Source organism: Daphnia pulex, chromosome 7 (assembly GCF_021134715.1).
Source record: "Daphnia pulex isolate KAP4 chromosome 7, ASM2113471v1".
NCBI classification, from domain to species: Eukaryota; Metazoa; Arthropoda; class Branchiopoda; order Diplostraca; family Daphniidae; genus Daphnia; species Daphnia pulex.
The window spans coordinates 2,137,761-2,151,848 of record NC_060023.1 but is presented as its reverse complement, the minus strand read 5'-3'; the positions used below and the strand labels follow the sequence as shown (position 1 = coordinate 2,151,848).

The window sequence follows — 14,088 nt, the reverse complement described above, 5'->3', positions numbered from 1 at the left end:
CATAAATACCTCTTAGCCGAATAAAAATGTTGAGCCGTCGAAGCGGTCAGCGACCTCCAGAGAAATGTCAAGAAATAAACGGTATATCAAGTAAAAGTGGCGGACCTTGGGGATGATTCTGATTTCAGGTCAACAATTTTTAAAAGAAAGGCTTTCACTACTCTTCCGGGTTGAACGACATTCAGGTCAACTTGAGCTTAGTTTTTTGTATGTTCTCGTGCTGGGTGTGATTGCCTCTTGTAGTCACAAGAGTTTACATTTAGTGAGCATCAAATAATTCAACAACAATCACAATAAGAGAAACGCGCATTCGACTAGACAGTTGGTTAGTCCCATACAAATCAAGGTGATTAGAATTTAGAGTAACTTTTACAATTGTATATCGCAATATTTACAAAAAAGACACTTTATTAAATAAAAACTAAACGTGTGTACATTATCTTTCAAAATCAAGACTCAAAATATTGAATGATTTCATCGACGTTCCCGTTTTTATAATTGTCTCGAACTAGCGACCGACAATCAATGCCATTCGAAATCGGACCTCGAGGTTTAAACAGCTGAATTATTTGGAACATATTTCCTCCGTTGTAATAGCGACACAAATAGTGAAGAGCCAACCACCCGTCGCTATCATGGAACTCCTTGTCAACTTCCCTTTTTTTAATTAGATATTTGACAATTTCGTACAGGTCATCTTTGGGATAGTAGCGACACAGATAATGAAGGACGTTGGCTTTGTCGTTGTCCTTGCAATGCACGTCGATCCCTTTGTCCATCAAGAAATGAATTTTCTCAATCAGTTGGTGTTTCTGGTTTTTGCACAAGTAGAGCAGAGCATTTATTCCGCTGTTGTTCCGGCAGTTGATATCAGTTCCCGCTTCAAGCAACACCTGAATTACGTCGGTTAAATTATCTTGGAAATAATTCAAACACAAGCCATTAACAGCGTTGTTTCCGTCTCTGTCTGTGCTGCTGACATCCGCTTTGTGGCGAACGAAAAGTTGGACCATGTCGATTAGATTTCGTTTGGAATAAGTCCGGCAAACAATGAGGAAGGCATTCCATCCGTCCTTGTCTTTGCAGTGGATGTCGATGTCCTTATCGATCAACAACTTGATATTGTCTATCAAATTTGCGTTGGAATAACTCCGGCACAAAATGTGGAGGGCGTTTCTCCCGTCGCTGTCCCGGTAGTTCACGTCATCCACCTTATCGATCAATAGTTTGACTAAAGAGATGAGATTGTCTCTACCATAAAATCGGCAAGCCAGGTGTAAGGCGTTCCATTTGTCCTCCTCCACTTGGATTCCTTTGTCCAGCAAGAGTTGAGCAATGTCCACCAAATTGTCCTGTTGGTAATATTCGCACAAGAGATGCAGGGCGTTCCGGCCGCATTTCGTGGTGGAATTCACTTTGGATTCCGCTGTCCAGCAAAAGGCGAACTACGTTGATTAGATTTTGATTTTCGTAATAGTTGCACAAGAGGTGAAGGAGGTTCCTGTTGTGTTTACTCTGGCAATTGACCTGTATTCCATTGTCAATCAACAATTTCACTACCTGGTCCAAATTGTCATTTGAATAATTAGCGCACAAGTAGAAAAGCGCATTCTCTCCGTAGTCGTCAATGCAATTGAGATCGATTTGGTGTCGAATGGAGAGCTTGATGATGTCTATCATATCATCTTGAAAGTAACTGGTGAAGAGATAATGAAGGACATTCATCCCTTTGGAATCCTTGAAGTTGATTTGAATTCCGCGCTCAATCAAGACGTTCACTAATTCCAACATGTTTTCACCTTTTGAACGCTTGACTAGCTGGAGGAGTAAATTCAGACCTTGCTGATTGACACAGTTGATATTGACGTCATCATCCTGTAATAAATCTCTTATTTCGTCCAGGTCTGGATTGGCTTCAGCCAGCAAAGTGAATAATCTTGTTTCCTTTTGTCATAATTTTAACTATTATTCGGTCTAGCTGTTAACTTTGAATTTATAATGCACCTACCTTGCTCTCCATGGTGAGATACACAAAATCAATAATGCTGTGGGAACCAAGAAATTTCGCCTACAGATGTACAAACGTGAGTGGAACTGCTAGACACTTGTTAGCCGGAGAGTATATTGGGATTGAGATAACCCGAGATATACCTATACACGACGTCTTTGTAGATAAAGTCAACGAAATGAAAAGCAACAATAAATCGTCAGCGCTTTTCTTTCAGGCAAAATTTCCAAAAATGTTTTCTCTCCTCCTGGAGTTGTTCATCAATTATTCATCTTCCAATAGAGTACGTACACGATGACCGCTCATGTGTTTGGAACGACCGAAATGGATAGCACCATAGATTCCGTTTGTTTTCCGCACAGGTAAGAAATCATTTGACTAAAATTATTCACTCAAGCTATATAAGATTGCCTATCAGATATGTAACCAGCAAAGTCATGGTACATACGTACAGCGAGTGGGGCATATAGATTCCGCGATAAATCAGCCCGTGATCGCGGCTACGCGTTCAATGTCCGGGATTGTCTTGGGATGATTTATGGCATTTCTGTTTTACTGACACTGAGCAAATGTTCCCCGTTAAGCGAACTGCTGAATTGCGTCGATCCAAAGTTCCATATTTGAATGTCTATGAATTTACTATAGCCAAATTGTGACGCAAATTTCTGAAATTCTCCAAAGTTCAGCTGTAAGTTACCGTCGGTGGTTGAACGGAATCGAACTTCCAATTTTTTTAAATAGGGGTGAGGGAATTGGCCAACGCCGTATTAAGTCATAAACGATCAAACACCAGTCAAGATTTGCAACACCAAAAGCCGCTAAACGGCTGACTGTTGAATATTGACGATATTGGAGCGAGGAGAGAAAATTGGCAGTTCAAAAAAGTAACTCTTTTCGTCTGGATTCGTCGAGGTATGCCGGAGCAGAAGCGGGAATCCGAACGTATGGAATGCGCATAATTCCAAACTGATTTATCAGTGATTGCGTGCTGTGCCGTTTTTAACGCAAGGCAGTACAGACCGTCAATAAAGACAACATGGCCATTCAAAGAGATGGGTTGATATTGGGAGGGAGGAGAATCGACAGATACAAAAAAAAAGAATAAGTTACATAAGGAAGATTGTTGCGAGACCTTACATGACATTTGCTTGGCTAGAACGGATCGGTAAGACACCGCAGTCGCAACTGACCTTTCGATACCAGCAGTGGGACGGAAGAGGAGCCTTTGACACTTGGAAATGTTGGAGAAACACAAAGTCTTCTAGTCTAACCACAAAATGATGAAGTACACTATTCTGTTCACTTTGGTAGCTTCATTAGCAGATGCTCAAAGGACAACTACGTTGACATCCACATCGACGCTGACGTCAACCGTCACTGTCACCAGCAAGGTAAGTCGAACAACAAACCAATGACAATGTTGCCACTTTTAATGAATTAGGAACGTTACGGTCCAGTTTGTTTGCGCTAAATTGGTAAATGTGACGGGCTTGTGCCGGCGTCGTCGTGGACTTTTGATTGACGAGCCCGTCATCCTTTCGTTCGACGACCAACTGGATGAGTCCATTGACGATGCGTTTCAACGGGTACTCCATCCAGGACAGTTTGTGGCTACTAGAACGCTAGGGTGACTTATTCAACTTCATTACAACGGTTAGATTATTTTAGTTGTTTAATAATTACCTGCCGTGTAGTGTGGAGGTAACACCTTTGGTGGTGTTGCCGGATGGCATTGAAGAGCATCCGGACAGTTTGCATCGTCGCCCGAATTCCAATTCGCCCGAAACGATGGACGTTATCGAGTCATCGATCAATCACAAGTTGAATGATTTACAGAGGCAAATGGGCCGTCAGGCGAGGATGAACGATGACGATCCGCAGCCACGAATTTACTTTGCCCAGCTGGCCGCTTTCGCCAATTCGATTTTTGACGCCATCCGGCCATCGACTGTTACTTTGACCACCACAATTACTGTTACGCGTAAGACTCGCCACCTTTGATATAATTAAAGAAATTAAAAATGATTTCATCAAACGGAATTGACAGGAAGGTCAAGTTCGACGACGGTCGATACCAGCAGCTTTTTCATCATGGGATGCACGCCCAGTCCTCTGCCATTCGCAATCTGTCCCCGTAAAAGGTCTGCCGAAAGCCGTTAGCCTGACTGATAAACAATTGTTATTTATTTGTGTTAACTTAATTAGCATTTAATTTAAATTATTTTACACCTCCAAGAATTTCTGTCACTGGGGTGTTTTAAAAAATGTAAAATTTAATAAATCTAAGTACATTATTACCTTAACGCGACCTTGTAAAAGATGCGCAACATATGCAAAATAGGTTCCAAAGAGTTTCAATCAAAACACGCTACTCGAATTCCTGATTTTTGAAACGAGTAACGTGTAACGGTTGCGCTTTCAAGCGTGTTATTGTTAACTGTGATATTATTCGGGTGCCATCAAACGGAAGAAAATGATCAACGGGCGAAGCTGACAGGTGATGCTGCCGCTGCGGGAAAAGCCTTGAGTTGTTGTCAATCGAACAACAGGTGGTTAATACATGCATACGTGTAATATTAGACGAATCTTCTTGTTAGCTATTTAATACCTGCTGTATACATGGGAACCGTTTTCATAGCTCTAACTTACCGACGGAATTTCATTATCACATAACATGAGCCATCATAGCCGTCGATTAGTTTTGCGGCTACAGTTCCTATGCGGCTGCCTCCGATTAAGGTGCCCCAAGTAAAGTTGAGCTGATACTACACAGTTAACCGGAAAGGAATAATTCTATTTTCTATTCTTATAATTTTAAATAAAGAATTACTCGCACTTACGTAATCGTGGCGGGAGTCGAACCCGCAATTTTCGGATGCCTTTTTATTCTAGTTAGAAGTCCGACGCCTTATCCATTAGGCCACACGATCCTGCTATCAGAGCCATTTAAAAAAAGAAAAGTTGCTGTTAAATAATTGCCCAACTTGCACTTTGCTTCAATGTGGGAGTGCATAGGGAAATATATCCGGCTGAATCCGAGATGCGTTTCTAAGCGGAAACATCTCCCGACCTACCCGACCATAGTGGCATCCATATTTGAAAAATATCGATTCCATTTCCCTTGCACCAATAAGAGAGAGACCCAACTTTATGGCCGTTGACATTCAAAAGACTTTGAACTTTAATAAGATAGTAAGTGCTGCCTGAAATTTTTTGTTGGCCCAGTCCCTGCCAGATTATCCCCAAAGGAATAGAGGCGTTCCTTTTAAAAAAAAAACCTCCTCCATGTCTGCTGCTGGTGCATCTCCGTATAGGCCTATTTAACAATTCAAATATAGAGGAGGCATCAGACGAAAGGGTAGAGGTGAATGGCCGAATTTACTTGGATGTAGTTCACCTGTGTTCCATTGGAAGCAGCACTCGGTATATAAGTGGAAAGGCTCTGTGCGATTAATATTCAGAGTTGAAAGCACATCCGAAGTTTGAACATATACTCCTGAGAAAATGCAAGCATTTAGCTTTCCCGGTATTTTCGTCTGCATTGTTGGCGTTCTCCTGTTCAAAGGTAAGGCTCTCTAGCTCTTTTATTCGGCTTAATTAGATCACAATTTAATAGAGTGCGTGTGGATCTGCAGGGCAAGTGAGCGAACAATTCGCCGTTATCCAGCAAGAGTCGGAATCGGACATGATTCCGGCAGATCAGACATTAATTGAAGATAAAACCGAAGCGGCTTGCCAGGGCAGTATAGGAACGAACAAATGTATTAAAACCAACGGTGTCTGCTATTGCTTCGTGCCTCAACAGGTAAACAGATGAATAATCATTAAATCCAAACTAAGTACTAATTTTCTAAACATTTGAATTGACAGCTTCCTTGGTTGAAAGCTTACGAATTCTGCAACTCGTACCGCAAGAATTTGATTAGCATCCAATCGTCAAAGGACCAGCAAGTTGTTTCCCAATTTCTGATGCCCCTCATCTTAAACGGTGAGTCTAGAATCAATCTCCCTTTGTGCCAGCGTATTATTTTATCGATCGCGTCTCAATTTACCCTTGACAATTCTTACGCAGATCCGGTGGCGAAGAACATTGGAGTGTGGACGTCTGGCGCATCCGTCCCCGGATTGAAAACTTATTTCTGGGTCTCCAAACTGAGTCTGTTCTTTTACAGCAACTGGTTTTACGGCGAGCCCAGACCCACCAGCTTGTCGGAATGCGTCCGCATTGCACCAGTGCCGGAAGGCCCGTGGGCTTCCACTCCGTGCGAGCAATGGCTGCCGTTCGTTTGCCAAGACTGAGAGAGCTGTGATCATCTCCTTTTTATAATTTATTCTTCTCACATTTTACAACATTCTCGAAAAAGGTTCACCGATATAATACACGGAATTCTCTTTCGAAATCGCCAGTTTCGGGTTGTACATAATCGGGACAAGTGAAAGGCTGTTCGGGTTTCTATTAAACGGAACAGGAGAATCTGCGGGAATTCAACTTGAGATCTCGCGGCCTCACCTTCTCCGCTGTGAACTGGAAAGCGTATAGGATGTAAACACTTGAGTGAAGCAATATACATGTTCCGTGAATAAATTCCCACAAGGATTATTTGACGTTTTCGATGTCGGCCACTCGGCTGTTTCCGACGACAGCAGCGCAACTTTATGAAGATGTTCAAAGGGAACGAAAGAATTCACCAACGCAGTGAAAACCGAAACTTTTGTTGATCTCCCAGACGCTTTGATAACAAAGACGTTGAGCTTATTTGGTTATTTCATCAAAGTTCGTACGGTACGTTGCCACCGAGACAGAGCGAACTAGCAACACGAAATAGAGCCGTTAAAGATAAAAGCGATTAAATGATATAAAAGCAACAATGTCGTTTTTAACAAGGACGCCGCCGAACCCGAAATCTTTTGACAATGTGCACTTAGCAAGAAATCAGCAAAGTAACTCGGCAAAGCAACTACAAGCTACTTAACGATGTATCTACAGAATGCCGAAAAACCCGAAATAATTGGCCAAATCAAAACGAAATGTTACTATTTTCACAATTTTGTTAGTAATAATAATGCGAATAAGAGGGTAAAACTGATTATGATCATGAGACTGGTTTCTTCGAACCGACGTGAGCCACGTGAGCCATTATATACAATGTACATAGTATCCTATAACGTGCCCCTTACAATGTTGTATTAATCCTGTTTTAGCAAGCTAATTGAATACTGGTTGTCTGGAGAGAGAGAGATAGCGTCTGGAGTTGCCGTCTGGCATTCTATTTCAAATGGAAAGAAAGCCAGACATCGCAAATGTGCCCCACAAAAAAACCCAAGCAGACATTGTCTGGCCGAGGTACATATAAAAGCATATTTATTTATTGAAGCGTGTACACCACCCCGCGGATATATCAGATTATCTAACAAGCCAAACTTTTGTTTTTTTCCCTCCCAGGGTTCATGGATGAAAAACTTAAAAAGGGAAAATTGCCTAACTGGGGGTTATAAAAAACAACCGATTCCATTTGCCGAAAAGGAAACCGCAGTTGTTACTTAACAGATGGAAATTTCGCAATAACTATTAAATTACGAATGAAAGTGTACTTACATGGGTTGTGTGGCATTGGACAGCGGAGGAACTCCACCCTGTGAATTCTGCGGCCAAAGTCATTTGCATTCCATTGGAATCCAAGAGCCAATTGAAGTCGCTTCTTGAGAGAGTGGAGCCTTTGAGACTCGACCTAATTTTTAAAAATTTTAATCAGCATATTTAAAACTTGTCAGATGTTCTCAATTTACAACCTGTGAAAGGTTAACGTTGGGTTCCACATGGAGTGTGTTCAATAGAATGAACCAGCAGCTTTTATAGGTATGATGACGTTTAACACTTTTTGGTTGGCACTTCTCTCTGCGGTGTGTCGAAACGAACATAAAACCACTTTTCGCAAGACACTTCAAAGATTAACTGTTGCTAATGGTTGGACGAAAATCTTGACAAGTTTGCGGTGATGGCAAAAAAAGAAAACAGTCGTCAACAATTTTGTTTCTTCATTTTTCAGATGAAAAATGGAGAACCGAGTGGTTATTAATGTCATGTCACAATCCGAGGGTCACATTGCACTTTGTCAGTAAACTCGGAGAGAATAGAAGAAGAAAAAACAACAACAACTTTCTTCCGAGTTTTCAGACGATTAGAGCCGTTACAAATCTCTACATTGAAATCGTGAGTGGAATATAATTTCAAAACGTCGGTAAAAAAAAAATAATAATAGAAACTAATGATCTACTTACTTGGAAATGTTGGCGCAACATATTTGAATGGGGCTGGCTGCCCTAAAAACGAATTTCCTTCTTGGAACTTTATCCGGGAAGAATACATAAGATAGATTGCTGGTCACATGCGGTTAACTTTTTCTTTCTGACATATCCTGCCGTCAAAGTTTCATTTTTCTTTCAATTCAAATGCAGCGCGGGCTTTTGGTCTTTTTTCATGCGTGACACATTACTAGACTATAGGCCTAAAACTGTAAAACATTTAAAAAAAAATTCAAGATTTAAGTTTAAAAGGAACAATCTTCTACACCGAAGGCATCGAAAACATCCTGGAACAAAACAAATAGTAAATAGAAAAAATGTTTCACAGTTGGCGATGTATTGATTAGATTGTGCGCGCTAAGGTAGGAACAAGGCACAGCACGGCAGAGAAATCCGTTATCGATTGGCTCACATTCGAAACAAAAAATTAAGCTGAAGGAATGGCAAGAAAACTGTTCTTTTTTTTTTAATAATAGGAATAGGACAAATAAAAAAAAATTTAGGAAAGACTTTTGACAAGTTGGCGCTATCGTTGAATTTGTTTTTTAGCCGCCCGCGTACGCGTGGTGTTCAATCCAATAACGGGCCAGCCGCTGTTGACTTGCATAAGTGCCGGCGCGCGTGCCGACGCACATTTTCTTCTGCTTCTCCGTCAAGTTGGAATCGTCGCAGGCGATCGGGTGGAAAACGTGAACTAGATCGGGATCGGGGGCCCGGAAAACGGCCAAATCGGGACAGGCCACCGTTCGATCGTAGAGGTCGACGTCTTCCTGGCCCCAGCCGTGAATCGACGTGTTCATGCCGCCCACTCGCTCCAAATCGCTCCGGTAGACGCTGACGATGCCAAAGCCGTAGAATCGCCAGTATCCGCGGTCGTCGTCGATCTCGAACACGTCGTCCGCAATCTCGGCGTCGAACGATCCGGCCAGAGGGGCTCCGAACGACGGGTCGAACTGGCTGAAAACAATGGGGAAGTACACTTGACGGCCGCGGATCGTGTGCGATCTGATGCGATCCAGCGTCTTCTCGGTGAACACCATGTCCACATCGATAAAGGCCAACAGACAGTCGTCATCGGGTTGACAGCTGGATTTGCCCGTCTCCAAGGCCGCCGCTCTGGCAAAGGCTTCTTTCCGTTCGATCAATTCCACTTCAACTTGTCGACCTTTGGTCCCCCGCTGGAAAGCCCCGACAAAGCTCTTGATCTCATCCGACGGATCGTCGGTTTCCATCGTTGGGTAGAGGACAATGACCAGCCGGACATGTTCGTCGGGCTCGACGCAAACGCGCTGGAAATTGTTCATAAAGCGCTGGAAGATGACCAGACGGCCAGACAGCGGCAGAATGAAATGAATTCGGCTCGTCGAAGAGTCACGAGCGACTAGAGGACTCGGACGCAGCTGCAAAGCTCCGAACGCTTGCTGGAGGTAAGCATGCCGCCGGACGGGGAAGATCATCTTTCGGCCGCGGTATTTCTTGTAGACTAAGAGCAGGTCAAGGATGTAGTCGACCCCAAGTCGAGGGTTGAGCCGGTAATAGCCGTAGAGGAGCTCTTTGAAGTCAATGACACGACCTCGTTCTTTCGACATGGCGTTGATGCCTTCCATCACTTCTCGAATCACGTCCTCGACGCCCTCGCGCAATGGGGCGTCGATGGCTCGCCTCGGGTTGACTGTTTCCGTCGAGTCGACCGACCGTGCCAAGAAATTCCACGTCAAAATGTCACTCTCGTCCTCCGGCAAAAATTTGTTTAAACTTGGCGCCAAACCTACAAACAGCCAAAAAACGTAAATAAAAAAATGACTGACGGGAATCAAATTGACTATTTGTTTACACAAAAGATTTTTCTTTTACCCAGAGATTCAAGTTGGCTCGAGTCCTGGTGCTCCCAAGACGGGCCGAGTCGTTTACGAAGTTGCTCAACCGAATTAGCCATTTCCCTTCGTATTTTGAGACCGTCGTAAATCTTTTCCCGTATGGACACGCCCTGAAAGAATAGGATGGCGTTATCGAATTATAAGTCTTTTTGATTTTATTTTTTAAATCAGAATTTTGTCCAACCTCGAACGGCTGCTCACCTGTAGGAAGTTGTTGAGGCGGTACATGTGCGCGTGTTCTTTGATGGGGTGTAACGTGATGGCTCGGTGGACTTCACGGGATTTGAGTGGGCCAGTGAAAGCCGTCCGCCCGCTGGAACTATGATGGAAGATGTTCTGCATCTGTTGAGAGGATCACAAAGAGAGAGAGAGAGGTCAGCCAAGCGAAATATAAAACTGCAGGTGTAACGAGAGACGTTGTCGGCTAGACTGCTGCCGGCCAGGGAGCTCACAAACGAGGCCTCTGATGTAACGTGACGTTTTACAAAGCAACCTACACACAAAGTAACTGGAGGCCCTGAACTTTCCTCAAATTTCCCGGGCGCTGGGGTTCTCTCGGGCGAGAGTCAATATCACACAATTCCCTTCACAAGGATTCAGTTACGGGGACGGGGGCGCAACTTGAGCGAAAGTCCTTGGGGCCAGGAAATGGCTGTATAACTTACACTTCAAGATTTCGTATGCGAAATGCCTTTCATCTATTTACACTCCTTCCTTTGACAACATCGACCAATTGAGAGCGGATGTTTGGTTTAGTTTTCTTTAAAATTTTTAAATTCGGTTACGTTAAATCTAAATTTCGGTTAAATTACCTCGTAGGACCAGGTGCAAGGAATGCCGGCAAACCGTTGAACGCATCTCCCCAATTCAACGTCTTCGTGTGTAGTGTAGAGATTCTTCAGGCAGTCCTTGACGTTGGGTGCAACTCGAGAAAGGGTGACGTGACTGAATATCATTCCTGGACCACCCATACAATAATTTTCGTCGTACTCGAGGCTCAGCAGACCAAATTCTTGCTAGATAATCATAAAAGTCATTTGTAGTTATAATGACCTATTTTAAAAAAAATTTAGTTAACGAAATTAAATGAAATTCTTACCGCAATTCCCTTGCCGGCCTGACCGATAAACCTGGGTTGACTGCTGTTGATATTTTTCAAGAAGATCTCCAAACGTTCGGTTTTGATAAAAACGTCGTCGTCAGCTCGCATAAACCACTCAAACTTGTCACCATAGTTTTCGTACATGTATTTGAGCATCATGAATGACTTTTTTTGAGGTGGGTAGGAATCATCTACACCTTTTAGCCTGACTACTGGCAAGTCGTCAGTAGTGTTCTGTGAATCAGAAGTGAAGAAGAGCAATTTTCCAGGAACTTGGCTTCCCCACGTTTCATAAACTGCTTTGGCTCGAGTCCCTATGTATTTGTCAGCTGTCATGACTCCGACCAACAGCAACTGTCTGTTTCTTGCTTCAACCTCTGTTCGTTCTTGAATGTTGTTCACTTTTAACTTTCGATGGACTGGGGACAATTTGTAGGAGACACATGCACTAGACGATATGAGTAATGACTGCAGTTGACTGGCCAATATAATTCCCACAATGAGACCAAAAAAGAATTTGACAAGCAGAGACCACCTATTCCAAACTCTTTTGGGGAATGATTTAACGTGGAATCCATTAATCATTCCATTGTGGCTGCCACCAGGTCCAGGTCTGGGCTTGTAAAACATCTTCGCCAAACAACTATTTCCGAACGAATTGAAACGACAAAAACACGTGTTATCTCAACGAGACGACAGACGAGATAACACTGCTCATTTTGGCGTAACGCAATGTCAAACTAAAAGACATTTCCTAGTCGAGGAATACTACATGTCGTCACAAATCAAAATGGAAGACGTCAAACAAATTGCAAAAGAACCCAGAAAAAAAAAAAAAACAAACAAATGGAGGGCCACTAGTATAAACGCAAAAAGAAATGAGGAAAGGAGTTTCTGACTTTCTAACGTGACGCCTGACAAATGACTGGTGACTTCTGCAGCAACAGACGGCCGCTTTGAGCGACCTCATCTGAATAAATATTAAACTTCCAGACTTTCTCAAGGATTTTACTAGCAGTAAATAAGAGTTTTGTGTGTTGATTGAGACGAAGACGATTTCCCTTTTTTTGTTTTTAAAACAAATACTTATCGATCGTTTTCTAACATTTTATTAGACAAAACAGAAATTTAATATTGTATTACATTGACCTTGTTGTCATGAAACAAGTTACAAATAGCGATAAGTGTTTTTGCCAGGTTTTAGCGTACTTAGCAATTACATATAAAATCTTAAAGGGAATGCATTTATCCGTTGGTAAAATCTATTGCACTTATCCGTTAGTCTAGCGCTTTACCACATTTGATAAACAAGTCAGATAGTTTGGGGTCATTGAGATTTTCTTCAGAAGCCACTAGCAGGAGTTGAGTAACAAATCTGGAGAAATTATATCTACCCAAAACTTTATCTAACTGGGCTTCCAACCTATATGTGTTCGAAATGAAAATCAGATTTAAGGTGAACACAAATTATGAATTAATTGATGACACACCTTGTGAGTCTTTCAGATTTGGATCCAGCACTAGTTTTTGGATTAGTCTTGAGTTCTAAAATATCCAGCTGAGTTTGTTTGAGGTCATCTTGAATCCCTCTTATATCGCTTAATATCCCTTCAAGCTGCTGTGATTCCAACATATTGCTTAAGCTGAGGTTAAGGTATTCATTAGACGCTTCCAGTAGCTCCTCTTCTATTTGCTCTGCAGCCCTATTGGAAGTTTAGAAGTTTAAGATTTGATACGATTTAAAACAAAGGAAAGAAGAGGGTCTTACGGATCATCATTTTCAGCTGACTGAAGAGCAAGACTGAATTGGGAGGTTTCTATTCCCTGCTGGCATATCATGTACAATTGCGTACTTTCTTCATTCTTGACACTGGCCTTCTGAATCTTGTCCACCAACTCGTCAGTGTCTTTTATTTCCTCGTTCTCCGAGAGACTACCAATTTTTCGTAATTGCAGATCGCCTTCTACGATCAACCGCTGCTGCACCTCAACAAGGCGAGCCAGTTCCTCAAACGTTTTCAGACTGTCATCTTCGTTTTCGGCATTGACGAATTCAGTATCAGCCTGCGATGCATAATAAATGTCCTCCCCGAGTTCATTAAACGACTTTTCCATTTCCCCCATCAAATTGTAAATAAGAAGACAACCAACCAAAAAAACAATAAAGTTGGCTTCACTTTTCTCCCGCCTAAAACAAGCTGGCGTCTGCTTGAAAGTCGACGTTGCCAAATTCCATTGTTTTTTTAATTTCTACTCTGCCGATTGCCGACTTGCCGTGTCGCCAAAAACAAAATTCACAGAAATAAACACATTTTTTTCTCTCCAGTCTCTGGACTTTGGAATTTGCCCTTGTGCAACTCGCAGCTAAAAATACAACCGAAATAAAAGTATAAGATAACCGGTCGATGCTTTCGTGCTATAATTGAAAGATAAACAGAAAACATCTGCTTCGGCGAATGTATAGCAAAGCCTACGGAAATTAATCTACCTCTTGGTTGCGGCGTACGAAAAAAAATATGCGGAGCAGCGGAAACAATAGAAGTCGGCAATTCGAATCCCCCCCATCATCAGCCAACGCGGAATCCGACCGATTTATTCTATTTTGTTTTGTTTTTTCTTTTCCACATTAGAATCTTCCTAGTAATAGTTGCGTCGTGAAGGCCAAATCTATCCGATCCATCGAATTGCATTGAAGCGTGATGAAAATTCTCGGAAAGAAAATTGTTACCAAGCTAAAAAGAAAAGAAAGAAATGTTTGCCTGCCGATGGGAGTGATCACTTTCAATATAAACGACAGA

At 42.4% G+C, this 14,088-nt stretch overlaps 4 protein-coding genes, 2 long non-coding RNA genes and 1 other non-coding gene across 7 annotated transcripts; 1 reads left to right on the top strand and 6 right to left on the bottom strand.

Moving 5' to 3' along the window:
- Positions 1-449: 449 nt before the first annotated feature.
- On the bottom strand, positions 450-1,791 carry LOC124197733 (putative ankyrin repeat protein RF_0381). The gene is made up of 2 exons (XM_046593269.1): positions 1,561-1,791; positions 450-1,445 (listed from the first exon to the last, which is right to left on the bottom strand). The coding sequence occupies exons 1-2, from the start codon at positions 1,789-1,791 to the stop codon at positions 450-452; spliced, it is 1,227 nt and encodes a 408-aa protein (XP_046449225.1).
- A 216-nt stretch (positions 1,792-2,007) lies between these two features.
- LOC124197323 lies at positions 2,008-4,767 on the bottom strand. The gene is made up of 3 exons (XR_006876103.1): positions 4,307-4,767; positions 3,692-4,173; positions 2,008-3,630 (listed from the first exon to the last, which is right to left on the bottom strand). It is a non-coding gene; the product is annotated as an uncharacterized LOC124197323 (long non-coding RNA).
- Positions 4,768-4,849: 82 nt separating this feature from the next.
- Positions 4,850-4,938, bottom strand: Trnar-ucu. Its single transcript is given in 2 exon segments — positions 4,850-4,885; positions 4,902-4,938. It is a non-coding gene; the product is annotated as a tRNA-Arg (tRNA).
- A 538-nt stretch (positions 4,939-5,476) lies between these two features.
- Positions 5,477-6,307, top strand: LOC124197321 (type-2 ice-structuring protein-like). Its single transcript, XM_046592698.1, has 4 exons — positions 5,477-5,573; positions 5,644-5,813; positions 5,879-5,996; positions 6,081-6,307. The coding sequence occupies exons 1-4, from the start codon at positions 5,513-5,515 to the stop codon at positions 6,305-6,307; spliced, it is 576 nt and encodes a 191-aa protein (XP_046448654.1). The 5' UTR covers positions 5,477-5,512.
- Positions 6,308-6,527: 220 nt separating this feature from the next.
- Positions 6,528-8,534, bottom strand: LOC124197322. The gene is made up of 3 exons (XR_006876102.1): positions 8,288-8,534; positions 7,799-8,206; positions 6,528-7,737 (listed from the first exon to the last, which is right to left on the bottom strand). It is a non-coding gene; the product is annotated as an uncharacterized LOC124197322 (long non-coding RNA).
- A 97-nt stretch (positions 8,535-8,631) lies between these two features.
- LOC124197319 (chondroitin sulfate synthase 1-like) lies at positions 8,632-12,266 on the bottom strand. Its single transcript, XM_046592696.1, has 5 exons — positions 11,288-12,266; positions 11,001-11,204; positions 10,390-10,530; positions 10,166-10,298; positions 8,632-10,079 (listed from the first exon to the last, which is right to left on the bottom strand). Exons 1-5 carry the CDS (start codon positions 11,918-11,920, stop codon positions 8,857-8,859), a joined length of 2,334 nt encoding a protein of 777 aa, XP_046448652.1. The 5' UTR covers positions 11,921-12,266; the 3' UTR covers positions 8,632-8,856.
- A 147-nt stretch (positions 12,267-12,413) lies between these two features.
- LOC124197320 lies at positions 12,414-14,088 on the bottom strand. Its single transcript, XM_046592697.1, has 4 exons — positions 13,779-14,088; positions 13,059-13,654; positions 12,781-12,993; positions 12,414-12,713 (listed from the first exon to the last, which is right to left on the bottom strand). Exons 2-4 carry the CDS (start codon positions 13,412-13,414, stop codon positions 12,569-12,571), a joined length of 714 nt encoding a protein of 237 aa, XP_046448653.1. The 5' UTR covers positions 13,415-13,654; positions 13,779-14,088; the 3' UTR covers positions 12,414-12,568.